Genomic DNA, 15,862 nt, shown 5'->3' with positions numbered 1-15,862 from the left:
GGCTGTAGTTATGGCGCATATCACCCACTCTCAGTACATTCCACTTTTTGGCCCCCACATATATCCTTTACTATTTTGTTTGATTTTTTTTTTCTGTTTTTTCCCCCAAATAATACTATAAAGACAAACCCTTTCAGATTACTTTTCTTACTACCACCACCTCTTTTTCATTTTTTTAATTTTGGGAAATTATTTAAATAGAAAAAAGAGGGAATTATAAAACAACATTCATCTATCTATCTACTATCCATACTTGGCATTTGTTATAATTCTTACTTGTTTCAAGTTTTTGTCATCAAAAATGTAAAGAATAAATTGTAACCCCCTTAGAACATCACCTATTTTCTAATTTACCCATTTTCTTTCTTCTGTATATTTATAAAAAAATATTATTGTCCTTTCCCTAATAGTTGGTTCTTTAAGGTTTGGAATCAGTCTTTGTGTATTTAGTTTCTACACAGTCATAGTATTTCTAAAAGGGGAGAATTTGAGTTAAGTCTCAGGATAATTTGGGGGACCATAGCCTCATTTACTTGCAAACTTGTTAGTAATTTGTCATTGCCTACTACATTAGAATTAAATTCCTGTCTTTCTTGTTCTTCTGTTATTTGGCTCTTGTCAGCCTTTTCCTCTGCTATTCCCTAATATGTAATCTGGAGTTAAGAAAATTGTCCACGTCTACCCCTGTATCCCAGTTGTAACCATGTTACATTCTTTTGTTTGTTTGTTTGTTTGTTTTGCTGTACGCAGGCCTCTCACTGTTATGGGCTCTCCCGTTGCGGAGCACAGGCTCCGGACGCACAGGCTCAGCGGCCATGGCTCACGGGCCTAGCCGCTCCGCGGCATGCGGGATCCTCCCGGACCGGGGCACGAACCCGTGTCCCCTGCATCGGCAGGCGGACTCTCAACCACTGCGCCACCAGGGAAGCCCCATGTTACGTTCTTTTGATGAGAGTATCTTTGTACATGGCTCATCACCAACACTACCCGCCCCCAGCCACACCCACATTTTCTCTCCTAAATATTCGCTCCGTTTCTTCCTCGCTGTAACTCTCCTTCAGGGAGCAGGTCAGATCTCTAGGGCCATAAAGTTATTCTGACTTCTACAACTCACTATGATTTTTCTTTATCTAAAACATTATTTAAATAAAGTCATTATTCAGTGAAAAGCATTTATTTAATGGTTATTGTTAATCTTGTGATTTTGGCAACATTATTTGCTTTCTGAGAAGATAGCAGAGTAAACCATGTATGATGCTTTTATCTGTTATTGTGTTCCTCCCATGGCATTACCTGATAGTTATTATAGATTGATTAATAGCTATGTACAGACTCTTGTAATGCAAGCCCATGGTCTCTTACCTGCAATTTTGAAATCCAGCACTTTTGTAAGTTGGGTCAACTTACAAAACTACTTATTTGGCAGAAAAACCTGACCATTCTGAATAAGTCTTTATCCTACTTAATGTGCCTATTCACAAATTTTGCTGCAGAAATATTAATATATTTTATTCAGATGCTGCCTTAGACTCTATTGAGGATATTACATAACATATGGTATATACAACCTCATTACTGTTCTAAAATTTGAAAAAATTCTGAATTTTAAAACATATTTGGCTCCAGGGAATTTGGACTACAGGTGTTAGGCCTGTTGTGACAATAAAATCTACCTTCATATAGCTTGCCTTACTTTTTTCTGAGCTGCATTCTATCACTGTTGTTTCCTCTTCAGTGGTTTAATGAAAAGATTCCTTAACTAAACAGAGAATCTGGGTTCTAACCTTAGCTCTACCATTTGTTAGCTTTATGACCTTGATCAAGTTTATTTAACCCTCTGGTGATAATCTCTATTAATCCTTTTTCAGAGTTATATATTGACCAAGTAAGATAATGTATATGAAAGTGCCTTAATTCTGTACAAATACAAATTATTAATAGTACAGACATAACAATAATGATTAACACCTATACTTCTGGGAAATCTTTCCTAATAATTTCAAAATCTTATTTGTATTCTAGGGTGTAAGAATGATATGTAATTGTAGTAATAATAATCCAGGCTATTATTGAGAGCTTAACTTTATGCTGTGAATTTCAGTAAGCACTATAAATGGGGTGGCTATTGCCATTCCTATTTTGCAGATGAGGGAACTGATGATCAAAAATTAAGAAACCTTCCCAAGCTCACAGCTACACATCTCATAGTAAGCGACTCAGCTCAGATTTAGATCCAATTCTTGCTGACTTTCAGCTTCTAGTTTTAGAAGACAAAATGGAATGTGTCTCTTGAGTTACTTTCCCATTTCTGAATATGAAGTCACCTTAAGTCCAAAGTGAAAAAAACTTCAGAGCTAATTTACTAGTTAGCTCTGTTTTGGTTTCAGTTCCTAGCTTCTCAGCCTATTCCCCTCAATAATTCCAAGGTAATTTGGTGAGACCAAACCTCACTGTAGCTCAGTGCATCAGTACCTCATAAAGACTGATGCCTCTGTTCCATTGGAAGTATTTTGATTATCTTTAGTAATTTTGTGTTTTGTTTTGCTTTGTAAAACCAGAAGACTTTATAAAGAAGATATCCTAAATCTTAAAATTTATCCGATCATAAGTGTGTATGCATAGCACAGGAAGATCAGCTCGATGCTTTGTGACGACCTAGAAGGGTGGGATAAGGAGGGTGGGAGGGAGGCTCAAGAGGGAGGGGGTATGGGGATATATGTGTACATACAGCTGATTCACTTTGTTGTGCAGCAGAAACTAACACAACATTGTAAAGCAATTATACTCCAGTAAAGATGGGAAAAGAAAAGTGCGTATGCAGATATGCTCATCTCTAAAATGTTTTTGTGTAGAATCACAGTTAATATAGTTATTTATGAAATAATAAACTCTCATTTCTTTTATTTATTTATTTGGCCGTACCATGCAGCTTGTGGGATCTTAGTTCCCTGATTACGGATCAAATCCGGGCCCCCCGGCAGTGGAAGCGCAGAGTTCTAACCACTGGACTGCCAGGGAATTCCCGAAATCTCATTTCTTTTAGACTTCCATGTGACGTACCTTGGCATCTGTGAAAATAAACTGTTTAATCCCTGTGCCTTTATCTCTGTTGTTAACATGAAAGTATTGGCAAGCCTGGCTTCTCAGGGAGTATGAAATAAGAACTCTTAAGCAAACCAAATTAATTTCATTTGGTAATGACTTAAAATCAAGATGTAACTTTTTCTTTTTGCTGAACTAGGAGCTTGACAAAGTGAAGTAATTGATCACTTGCTTTTCCTTTTTTTAAAAAATTATTTTTTATTGGAGTATAGTTGATTTACAATGTTGTGTTAGTTTCTGCTGTACAGCAAAGTGAATCAGTTATACATACCCATATATTCACTCTTTTTTAGATTCTATTCTCATATGAGTCATTACTTGTTTTTCCTTTCTATAGACTATTTATTCATGCGAGTTTATCTATGAATGTATATGTCTATCAGCAAACTACTTTACTGGAATGTCTAGATTAATTAGTCTTGATAACCACTATCTGTTTTAACCAGAACTCGACTTCACGATTTAGGAAAATATGCTTCTGGACATTAATCTCTAGTTTAGCCATGTTTTGTTGACTGGGTCAACTTTTCCATTCCATTTGCATCAGTCACTTTGTGAGTCAATCCAGAATTTCAATACATACAGTATTGATTTTTGTTTGAAAGGCAAGCATAGCATGACGCTTATATTTAGCATGAAGACATACATGAGATTGAGTTGGAATCTGGGGCATATTTAGTCCAGGATGTAAGAAAATTTAACATATGCATATGTAGAGAAGGAAAGAAAGACCAAAAGAATAGAGCTGACTAAGACTTTGGCATTTGAGAACATTAGCATAATTAGGTATTGACCAGGTTTTATAAAGGTATGAAAAGAGGAGAGCAAAGTTTATATATTTAGTTGACTTTCAATAAATATTGGTTGGACAAATAAATAAAACAAGGCATTATAAATTGTCTAAATATAGAATTGGGTTTTTGTTTTTGGCAGTGGGCCAAAATAGGATTTCAGACCAAATTAGTGGAACAACACAACTCAGTATGATTCATCACTTTGTTGTAGCTTCTTTCCAGATCTTCTTCCCTGCAACCCCAGATCATTTGATATGGAGATAGAAATGATGATGCATTTGCCTGCAGGCAGGCATCAGGTGTTCATGGTAATGATAATCAGATTGCTGCTTTTTTTCCACATCTGCCCACTTTGTGGGTGTGCTTGGGGGAAGATAAAAGAGGGGGCATGGCAAAATGGTACTGGCAAGATCTTATCCCACCTAAGATGCCAATTTTGCCAGTTAGGGGTTTATTGCCAACTACAGTTGTGGAAAATTTTGCATATTACCAACTATTCCCTGTGACTTTGGACCATTCCCCTAAGCAAGGTGGATTTATTCAACAGATATTTTAGTGCCTACCGTGTGCCTACAATTTTCTAGATACTTATTGGTAAGAGACGAGGTCTCTGCCCTTCTGTAGAACTTAAGACAGGAAACTAAGCAAGACAGGAGAAGACAACTAGACAAGCCCTTATAATTATATAATGGTCATTTCATAAAACTATCAATACATAATGAGGTAAGTATCTGGTAGGGGAAGAAGACAGTGCTACTGGATCCCCACTAGCTAAAAGTGAAGTTGAAACTGAGACCTGAAGGATGAGTGGAATTTAACCAGATGAAGAGCAGAGTAACAGTCAGAGGAAGGAACATGTGTTAAACTCTGGGAGTAGGAGTGAGCATGACGGCACTAAAGAGGAAGTGAAAGGAAATTGGCCCGGCTGAAGGATAGAGTGTAAGGGGGTATAGATGGCTAGAAGTTTAACCTTGATTTTCTGGTACAGTGACGTGTCTGATAGGCTTATTTTTGTTTGTCATCAGCTTTCCTTATTAGTTCCATGAAGGCAGAACACAGGAGGGAACACCAATCAGAATAAAGGAGCTGGAAATAGACTGCCCCATTCTCATCAAATTAAATAACTGTCTGCCATTCCCCTGAGTAATTCCCATAAATGCCCTCCCCTCCATCTGACCCTCACTATAGAAATGTTGGGGACCACATTTAGCACTAACATAAAGCACTAGCGCTAATATCATGTTAATTATTTAACACAAAACAAAAAAAATTTTTTAAAGCCCTCTTAAAACATGAATTTACTTATAACTTGAGTTGTAGTAGTCCAGGTTATAGTTAATTTAAACCTGGTGAAGTAAACAGTCTGTGGTAGGAATTTTTCTGTATTTTAGATTGCACTCTGCTAGACTAATACTAGTCATCAGAACTTTCCAGACCTTGCCTAAGATTAGGAGGGAAATTTTTGACTAGTAGACTCCTAGTTAGTAGCATACTAGAAGTCAATTGACTATTTTTTTAAATTTTGGAATGGAAAATCCCAAGGTGGATAATGTCTAAAGGACTGAAAGTACTACACCCCTCACTGTACCCCACTCCCCAACCAATTTAATTTAATAAACTATAAATAAAAACAACATTAGGTTACCTGCCTAAATCATTTTCTACTGGAAGATAGGCACAAAATTAATGAAAGCAGATGGACCAACTTTCAGATTTGCAAGAGGCAAGTTGACTCTGGATGGGCCAAATTGTACTTAGCTATATTTTGAGAAAATACTAATAGTGAGCTAAAGCATGTAACTTTTTGCAACCATATCTAAAAGGAGATGCTTGCACAGTTGTTTTGATGGACTGAATTTGGCCTACGGCTCTTTTCCCAACTTGTATTTTGTATCTTGTATTTTCTGCTAGGCAGACTTTATGTTGTGCTACTGGAGAATCTGTGTTTTTTAAACTACTGGTTCCTGTGATGATGGTGATCTGCGTATGCTGGTTTGGGTTTTTTTTGTTTGGTTAGGTTTTTGGTTTCTCTTTATTTTTTTAATTTATTTTTTTAAATTTATTTATTTATTTATTTTTGGCTGCATTGGGTCTTCATTTCTGTGCGAGGACTTTCTCTAGTTGTGGCAAGCAGGGGCCACTCTTCATCGTGGCGCACGGACCTCTCACTATTGCGGCCTCTCTTGTTGCGGAGCACAGGCTCCAGACGCGCAGGCTCAGTAGTTGTGGCTCACGGGCCCAGTTGCTCTGCGGCATGTGGGATCTTCCCAGACCAGGGCTCAAACCTGTGTCCCCTGCATTGGCAGGCAGATAGATTCTCAACCACTGTGCCACCAGGGAAGCCCTCTCTTTATTTTTTAAATTTTATTTTTCTGTTTATTTATTGAGTTTACTTTTTAGAGCAAAATTAAACAGAGTGCCCATCCATATACCCCCTACCCTCCCCCAAACACACCTTCTCCCACCATCAGCATCCCACACCAGAATGGTACATTTGTTACAGTCAGTAAACGAACGTTGACATATCATTATCAGCTAGTCCATAGTTTATATTAGGCTTCACTCTTTTTTTTTGGCTGCGCCATGCAGCTTACAGAATCTTAGTTTCCCAACCAGGGATTGAACCCTGGCCCTTGGTGGTGAAAGTGCGGAGTCCTAACCACTGGACTGCCAGGGAATTCCCTAGGCTTCACCCTTCATGTTGCACGTTCATTCTGCTGATTTTGACAAAGGTGACATCTCTCCATCATTATTGTATCATACAGAATAGTTTCTCTACCCTAAAAACCCCCTGTGCTCTTTCATTCCTTTCTTCCCCTGGTTGTTTTTAATAATTATAAAGTAGAATTTACTACAGTAACAAAGATGATAGCCTGAGAAGCCTACTACAATTTATATTATATTCATTGTTTGCAAATATAGGGGAAAAATCTTCCTCTATAGGTGTGGCTTTGGGATCTACAAGCAACTATTTGGATTTCCAGTGATGGGGTTAGGGGAGAATTAAGAATGTTGGTAAATATGGCGGGGAGAAATGAGAAGAAATTATGGGAGAGTAATATCAAATTATTTGGTTATTGCTGTTACAGCTTTCCTAATTCTATTAAGATTGTCCCTAATTCTCTCTGCTGAGAAAAGAAAGAGAACTTTTCTTCTTTCCAATTTCCCTTTCCCTTTCAATGGAAAGTAGTTAAGGCATAGCAAATCAGTGAGTAGGCTCCCCCAGCTAATGATTTTACAGTCTGTTTTAAACTTCTTTCAAACCATTTTGAGAAACATATTAAAAAGATAGGACCAGGGTTGTTAGTTTTCCCCTGGCTAGAAAATTATAGGTAGCTTTCTGAGTTATACATTATCCCTAGATCTTCTGGCTTTCTGGAATTTCAGTTAAATTTTTCAAATTTCTCTTCAGTCTCTTCCAGACAACATAGTTTTTGCTTTAAAAAAAAAAATTATGGAAGGAGGTGATGTTACGTACAGTGAACTAGTTAATAGATTTTTTAGCTCTCAACAAGCTTGTAATTTTGAACAATAGATAATATGTGAGATTCCTTTTCTTAGAATTTTGGGAACACAATAGATATTTAATTAAGCACTGTTTGATTGCTTGATTTGGGTTGGCTTTTGAATTGTTGACAAATTCCTTAGATTGAGGTTCTAAACCTGGGCTTAAGGAAATCCCTGAACCCCCTGAAACTGAAAGCAAAATGTTATACCTAAGTGTGTATATAAGTGTATTTTTCTCAGAAAAGGTTGTGTATAGTTTTCTGTTGTTGTTGTTCAAAGATATCTGTATTATCAGTGTCTATTTTCTCCATACTTCTTTTTTTTTTTCACACACACACACTGTATTTTATTTTTACAAGAGATAAATAGACTGGCACCAAGCATTGTAAGTAGATGACCACAACAAAAGCAACAATGATTGCAATTACCAAACACGAAACACACTCATACTATGTCATAATATTGACATTCAGTCCAGTAATCCTCCACTGTTACAGCTCCTTTACTTTGCAGTGTAAATTGATTTGTATATTTTTTGCCTCTGAGTCCTTGTGGGATTTTTTTTTTATTCAAACGGAAAGTCACAAAAATTATAATCATCCTCATCAGTTCACTCAGTCCCATGTAATTAATTTTTTTTATCTTGATCTTTTGTTAGCACTTTTATGAGTTAATCAGTTTTCCATTAGAGTTCTGAAAATGCTTATTCATTCAGTTCAGCAGTATAGTCAGTTACCAGGAACCTGTACTTGTCAGAGTCTTTTCCATGAATTCCATGAAGATGAAACCCTTTTATAGGAACATACTTGCGAAAGCATCAGAGTACACCCAGAACTGTCTGTAAATGACAAAAGACTTAAAAATGACCACGGTTAAAGATTTGATGAAAGTTCATAATAATGCAATTGACAAGGAAATTTAGTTATTTCTGAGATATACATTTTAAAGTAATAACTAGAATTATGACTTATAACATTATACCAGAACATATAAGATTTTTAGAAATTTCATGTAATGCCTGAAACATTTATAACATATGTCCATACAAATAACCCAAAGAAAGTTTAGTATTAGTTATTTTTTGTTTGTTAGTTTGGTTTTTTTATACTGCAGGTTCTTATTAGTCATCAATTTTATACACATCTGTGTATACATGTCAATCCCAATCGCCCAATTCAGCACACCACCATCCCCACCCCACCGTGGTTTTACCCCCTTGGTGTCCATACATCTGTTCTCTACATCTGTGTCTCAACTTCTGCCCTGAAAACCGGTTCATCTGTACCATTTTTCTAGGTTCCACATACATGTGTTAATATACGATATTTGTTTTTCTCTTTCTGACTTACTTCACTCTGTATGACAGTCCCTAGATCCATCCACGTCTCAACAAATGACTCAATTTCGTTGCTTTTTATGGCTGAGTAATATTCCATTGTATATATGTACCACAACTTCTTTATCCATTCATCTGTCAGTGGGCATTTAGGTTGATTCCATGACCTGGCTATTGTAAATAGTGCTGCAATGAACATTGGGGTGCATATGTATGTTTGAATTATCATTTTCTCTGGGTATATGCCCAGTAGTGGGATTGCTGGCTCATATGGTAATTCTATTTTTAATTTTTTAAGGAACCTCCATACTGTTCTCTATAGTGACTCTATCAATTTACATTCCCACCAACAGTGCAAGAGGGTTCCCTTTTCTCCGCACCCTCTCCAGCATTTGTTGTTGTAGATTTTCTGATGATGCCCATTCTAACTGGGGTGAGGTGATACCTCATTGTAGTTTTGATTTGCATTTCTCTAATAATTAGTGATGTTGAGCAGCTTTTCATGTGCTTCTTGGCCATCTGTATGTCTTCTTTGGAGAAATGTCTATTTAGGTCTTCTGCCCATTTTTGGATTGGGTTGTTTGTTTCTTTAATATTGAGCTGCATGAGCTGTTTATATATTTTGGAGATTAATCCTTTGTCCATTGATTCGTTTGCAAATATTTTCTCCCATTCTGAGGGTTGTCTTTTCGTCTTGTTTATGGTTTCCTTTGCTGTGCAAAATCTTTTAAGTTTAATTAGGTCCCATTTGTTTATTTTTGGTTTTATTTCCATTACTCTAGGAGGTGGATCAAAAAAGATCTTGCTGTGATTTATGTCCAAGAGTGCTCTTCCTATGTTTTCCAAGAGTTTTATAGTGTCTGGTCTTACATTTAGGTCTGGAACCCATTTTGAGTTTATTTTTGTGTATGGTGTTAGGGAGTGTTCTAATTTCATTCTTTTACATGTAGCTGTCCAGTTTTCCCAGCACCACTTATTGAAGAGACTGTCTTTTCTCCATTGTATATCTTTGCCTCCTTTGTCATAGACTAGTTGACCATAGGTGCGTGGGTTTATCTCTGGGCTTTCTGTCTTGCTCCATTGATCTGTGTTTCTGTTTTTGTGCCAGTACCATATTGTCTTGATTACTGTAGCTTTGTAGTATAGTCTGAAGTCAGGGAGTCAGATTCCTCCAGCTCCATTTTTTTGTTTGTTTTTTTTGTTTGTTTGTTTGTTTTTGTTTTCACGGTATGCGGGCCTTTCACTGTTGTGGCCTCTCCCGTTGTGGAGCACAGGCTCTGGATGCGCAGGCTCAGCGGCCATGGCTCACAGGCCTAGCCTCTCCACGGCATGTGGGATCTTCCCAGACCGGGGCACGAACCCATGTCCCCTGCATCGGCAGACAGACTCTCAACCACTGCGCCACCAGGGAAGCCCTCCAGCTCCTTTTTTTCCCCTAAAGACTGCTTTCATTATTCGGGGTCTTTTGTGTCTCCATACAGATTTTAAGGTGATTTGTTTTGGTTCCGTAAAAAATGCCGTTGGTAATTTTATAGGGATTGCATTGAATCTGTAGATTGCTTTGGGTAATACAGTCATTTTCACAATATTGGTTCTTTCAATCCAAGGACATGGTATATCTCTCCATCTGTTGGTATCATCTTTAACTTCTTTCATAGGTGTCTTATAGTTTTCTGCATACAGGTCTTTTACACAAGGTAGGTCAATTAGACAATAAACCTAGGCAGGTTTATTCGTAGGTATTTTATTCTTTTTGTTGCAGTGGTAAATGGGAGTGTTTCCTTAATTTCTCTTTCAGATTTTTCATCATTAATGTATAGGACTGCAAGAGATTTCTGTGCATTAATTTTATATCCTATAACTTTACCAAATTCATTGATTAGCTCTAGTAGTTTTCTGGTGGCATTTTTAGGGTTCTCTATGTATAGTATCATGTCATCTGCAAACAATGACATTTTACTTCTTCTTTTCCAATCTGTATTCCTTTTATTTCTTTTTCTTCTCTGATTGCCGTGGCTAGGACTTCCAAAACTATGTTGAATAATAGTGGTGAGAGTGGACATCCTTGTCTTGTTCCTGATCTTAGAGGAAGTGGTTTCAGTTTTTCACCATAGAGAATGGTGTTTGCTGTGGGTTTGTTGTATATGGCCTTTATTATGTTGAGGTGGGTTCCCTCTGTGCCCACTTTCTGGAGAGTTTTTATCATAATTGGGTGTTGAATTTTGTCAAAAGCTTTTTCTGCATCTATTGAGATGATCATATGGTTTTTCTTCTTCAGTTTGTTAATATGGTGTATCACATTGATTGATTTGTGTATACTGAAGAATCCTTGCATCCCTGGGATAAATCCCACTTGATCGTGGTGTATGATCCTTTTAATGTGTTGTTGGATTCTGTTTGCTAGTATTTTGTTGAGGATTTTTGCATCTATATTCATCAGTGATATTGGTCTGTAGTTTTCTTTTTTTGTAGTATCTTTGTCTGGTTTTGGTATCAGGGTGATGTTGGCCTCATAGAATGAGTTTGGGAGTGTTCCTTCCCCTGCAATTTTTTGGAAGAGTTTGAGAGGGATGGGTGTTAGCTCTTCTCTAAATGTTTGATAGAATTTACCTGTGAAGCCATTTGGTCCTGAACTTTTGTTTGTTGGGAGATTTTAAATCACAGTTTCAATTTCATTACTTGTGATTGGTCTGTTCATATTTTGTTTCTTCCTGGTTCAGTCTTGAAAGGTTGTACCTTTCTAAGAATTTGTCCATTTCTTCCAGGTTGTCCATTTTATTGGCATAGAGTTGCTTGTAGTAGTCTGTTAGGATGCTTTGTATTTCTGCAGTGTCTGTTGTAACTTCTCCTTTTTCATTTCTAATTTTATTGATTTGGGTCCTCTCCCTCTTTTTCTTGATGAGTCTGGCTAATGGTTTATCAATTTTGTTTACCTTCTCAACCATCTTTTAGTTTTATTGATCTTTGCTATTGTTTTCTTTGTTTTATTTCATTTATTTCTGCTCTGATCTTTATGATTTCTTTCCTTCTGCTAACTTTGGGTTTTGTTTGTTCTTCTTTCTCTAGTTCCTTTAGTTGTAAGGTTAGATTGTTTACTTGAGATTTTTCTTGTTTCTTGAGGTAGGCTTGTATAGCTGTAAGCTTCCCTTATAGAACTGCTTTTGCTGCATCCCATAGGTTTTGGATTGTTGTGTTTTCATTGTCATTTGTCTCTAGGTATTTTTTGATTTCCTCTGATTTCTTCAGTGATCTCTTGGTTATTGAGTAACATATTGTTTAGCCTCCATGTGTTTGTGTTTTTTACATTTTTTTCCCTGTAATTCATTTCTAATCTCATAGCATTGTGGTCAGAAAAGATGCTTGATATGATTTCAATTTTCTTAAATTTACTGAGGGTTGATTTGTGACCCAAGATGTGATCTATGCTGGAGAATGTTCCATGCACACTTTAGAAGAAAGTGTAATCTGCTGTTTTTGGATGGAATGTCCTATAAATATCAATTAAATCTATCTGGTCTATTGTGTCATTTAAAGCTTCTGTTTCTTTATTTATTTTCATTTTGGATGATCTGTCCATTGGTGTAAGTGAGGTGTTAGTCCCCCACTATTATTGTGTTACTGTTGATTTCCTCTTTTATAGCTGTTAGCAGTTGCCTTATGTATTGAGGTGCTCCTGTGTTGGGTGCATATATATTTATAACTGTTATATCTTCTTCTTGGATTGATCCCTTGATCATTATGTACTGTCCTTCCTTGTCTCTTGTAACATTCTTTATTTTAAAGTCTATTTTATCTGATATGAGTATAGCTACTCCAGCTTTCTTTTGGTTTCCATTTGCATGGAATATCTTTTTCCATCCCCTCACTTTCAGTCTGTATATGTCCCTAGGTCTGAAGTGGGTCTCTTGTAGACAGCATATATATGGGTCTTGTTTTTGTATCCATTCAGCAAGCCTGTGTCTTTTGGTTGGAGCATGTAATCCATTCACATTTAAGGTAATTATCAATATGTGTGTTCCTATGACCATTTTCTTAATTGTTTTGGGTTTGTTTTTGTAGGTCTTTTCCTTCTCTTGTGTTTCCCACTTAGAGAAGTTCCTTTAGCATTTGTTGTAGAGCTGGTTTGGTGGTGCTGAATTTTCTTAGCTTTTGCTTGCCTGTAAAGCTTTTGATTTCTCCATCGAATCTGAATGAGATCCTTGCTGGGTAGAGTAATCTTGGTTGTAGGTTCTTCCCTTTCATCACTTTAAGTATATCATGCCACTCCCTTCTGGCTTGTAGAGTTTCTGCTGAGAAATCAGCTGTTAACCTTATGGGAGTTACCTTGTATGTTATTTGTCATTTTTCCCTTGCTGCTTTCAATAATTTTTCTTTGCCTTTAATTTTTGCCAATTTGATTACTATGTGTCTCGATGTGTTTCTCCTTGGGTTTATCCTGTATGGGACTCTCCGTGCTTCCTGGACTTGAGTGGCTGTTTCCTTTCCCATGTTAGGGAAGTTTTCGACTATAATCTCTTCAAATATTTTCTCGGGTCCTTTCTCTCTCTCTTCTCTTTCTGGGACCCCTATAATGTGAATGTTGTTGCGTTTAATGTTGTCCCAGAGGTCTCTTAGGCTTTCATTTCTTTTCATTCTTTTTTCTTCAGTCTGTTCCGCAGCAGTGAATTCCACCATTCTGTCTTCCAGGGCACTTATCCGTTCTTCTGCCTGTTGATTCCTCTAGTGTAGTCTTCATTTCACTTATTGTATTGTTCATCTCTGTTCATTTGTTCTTTAATCTTCTAGGTCTTTATTAAACATTTCTTGCATCTTCTTGATCTTTGCCTCCATTCTTTTTCTTAGGTCCTGGATCATCTTCACTATCATTTTTCTGAATTCTTTTTCTGGAAGGTTGCCTATCTCCACTTCATTTAGTTGTTTTTCTGGGGTTTTATCTTGTTCCTTCATCTGGTATATAGCCCTCTGCCTTTTCATCTTGTCTATCTGTGAATGTGTTTTTTGTTCCACAGGCTACAGGATTGTAGTTATTGCTTCTGCTTTCTGCCCTCTGGCGGATGAGGCTATCTAAGAGGCTTGACAGGAGGGACTGGTGGTAGGTAGAGCTGACTGTTGGTCTGTGGGCAGAGCTCAGTAAAACTTTAATCCACTTGACTGTTGATGGGTGGGGCTGGGTTCCTCCCTGTCGGTTTTTGGCCTGAGGCAACCCAACACTGGAGCCTACCTGGGCTCTTTGCTGGGGCTCATGACAGACTCTGGGAGGGCTCATGCCAAGGAGTACTTCCCAGAACTTCTGCTGCCAGTGTCCTTGTCCCCACGGTGAGCCACAGCCCACTCCTGCCGATGCAGGAGACCCTCCAACACTAGCAGGTAGGTCTGGTTCAGTCTCCCCTGGGGTCCCGATGTGCACACTACTTTGTGTGTGCCCTCCAAGAGTGGAGTCTCTGTTTCCCCCAGTCCTGTCGAATTCCTGCAATCAGTTTCCACTAGGCTTCAAAGTCTGATTCTCTAGGAATTCCTCCTCCCATTGCCGGACCCCCAGGATGGGAAGCCTGACGTGGGGCTCACAACCTTCACTCCAGTGGGTGGACTTCTGTGGTATAAGTGTTCTCCAGTCTGTGAGTCACCCACCCAGCAGTTATGGGATTTGATTTTACTGTGATTGCACCCCTCCTACCGTCTCATTGTGGCTTCTCCTTTGTCTTTGGATGTGGGGTATCTTTTTTGGTGAGTTCCAGTGTCTTCCTGTCAATGATTATCCAGCAGCTAGTCGTGATTCTGGTGTTCTCGCAAGAGGGAGTGAGAGCACATCCTTCTACTCCGCCATCTTGATTCCTCCTCTGTGTATAGTTTCACCAGATTTTCAAAGGGTCCCTAACCCAAAATAGATTAAGAACATTTGCCTTGGGGCTTCCCTGGTGGCGCAGTGGTTGGGAATCCACCTGCCAGTGCAGGGGACATGGGTTCATGCCCTGGTCCGGGAAGATCCCACATGCAGTGGAGTGGCTAGGCCCATGAGCCACAACTACTGAGCCTGTGCGTCTGGAGCTTGTGCTCCACAGTGAGAGGGGCCGCGGCAGTGAGGGGCCCGCACACCGCGATGAAGAGTGGCCCCCGCTTGCCGCAACTGGAGAAAGCCCTTGCCCAGAAACGAAGACCCAACACAGCCAAAAATAAATATATTTAAAAAAAGAACATTTGCCTTAATTTTGTAGTGAACTCAAAGTTGAATTTTCTTGGTTGGATATCATCTTACAGTTCATTACTTGCATTAATGGTGAGCACATAGAACTTAAACTGTTTATCTAGCACAGCAGTAATCTGATCATTTGTCAAATTTCCCTGACTGAGCAGTGATATATAATGTAACCAAAGAGTTGTTGCTGGTTAGAGCTTGCTCCCATATAGAGGATGATTTCAATTTATTAGAAGCACAATTCAGTGTTGTTAATCATAATCAGACTTTCTCCAGCTTCCTAGCGATTGTGTGCCATTTAATTTCTCCAAACCATTGGAATAATAAATGCGGTATTGTTGCTCCAGAATCTTGTCAAAATTTATCACCAGTTGAACATTTTTGATGAAGTCATACAGTCTTTTCATTGTAGTACTTCTGTTATTTGACTTACAACTTAAAGCTAACACCAAAGAATTATACGCTATAATTTTGATTTTGTTTTTGTTTTTAGAACTCTTCATCTTGGCTTATACCTATCCTTCCTGATATGCTTCGACACATTTTTCAGTTTTGTGTTTTAGAAAGCAGCCAGGAAATTCTGGACCTCATTCACAAGGTATATGGTGAATATATGTGTACTCCTTTCCCAGTATCTTGGTAGATTTAAAATTTTTTTCATAGCTCTGTACTGTTGTTGATCAGGGATTTTAAGAAATTAGAAATCATCCAAGAGATTTGAATAGTCTGGAGATCTGCAAAATGAGACAAGGAAATAGGCTTCTTATGGAATATGGTAGTTAAGTCCTGGTTAGCCCTGCTGCTTGTGTGACCTACCTGGCAAACGTTTTAAGTGCTTTCTTTATAGCCTCAATACAGAAAATAAAATGAAGGAAAGATTGCTTTTCTCCATCACTCATTTTGCTGTTTATCAGCATGCTTATTGATCCT

General features: G+C 38.0%; 1 protein-coding gene across 1 annotated transcript in view; it reads left to right on the top strand.

Annotated features, from left to right (window-relative positions):
• The window catches only part of BTAF1 (B-TFIID TATA-box binding protein associated factor 1), a 95,006-nt gene that overhangs the window by 41,671 nt on the left and 37,473 nt on the right, over nt 1-15,862 (top strand). The window contains exon 15 of the mRNA XM_060102021.1: nt 15,426-15,530. Coding sequence (XP_059958004.1) covers nt 15,426-15,530 — 105 coding nt within the window. The remainder of the gene's footprint in view (nt 1-15,425; nt 15,531-15,862) is intronic.

Source organism: Mesoplodon densirostris, chromosome 1, assembly GCF_025265405.1.
Source record: "Mesoplodon densirostris isolate mMesDen1 chromosome 1, mMesDen1 primary haplotype, whole genome shotgun sequence".
Lineage (NCBI taxonomy): Eukaryota > Metazoa > Chordata > Mammalia > Artiodactyla > Ziphiidae > Mesoplodon > Mesoplodon densirostris.
This window is presented reverse-complemented; position numbering and strand designations above follow the sequence as displayed.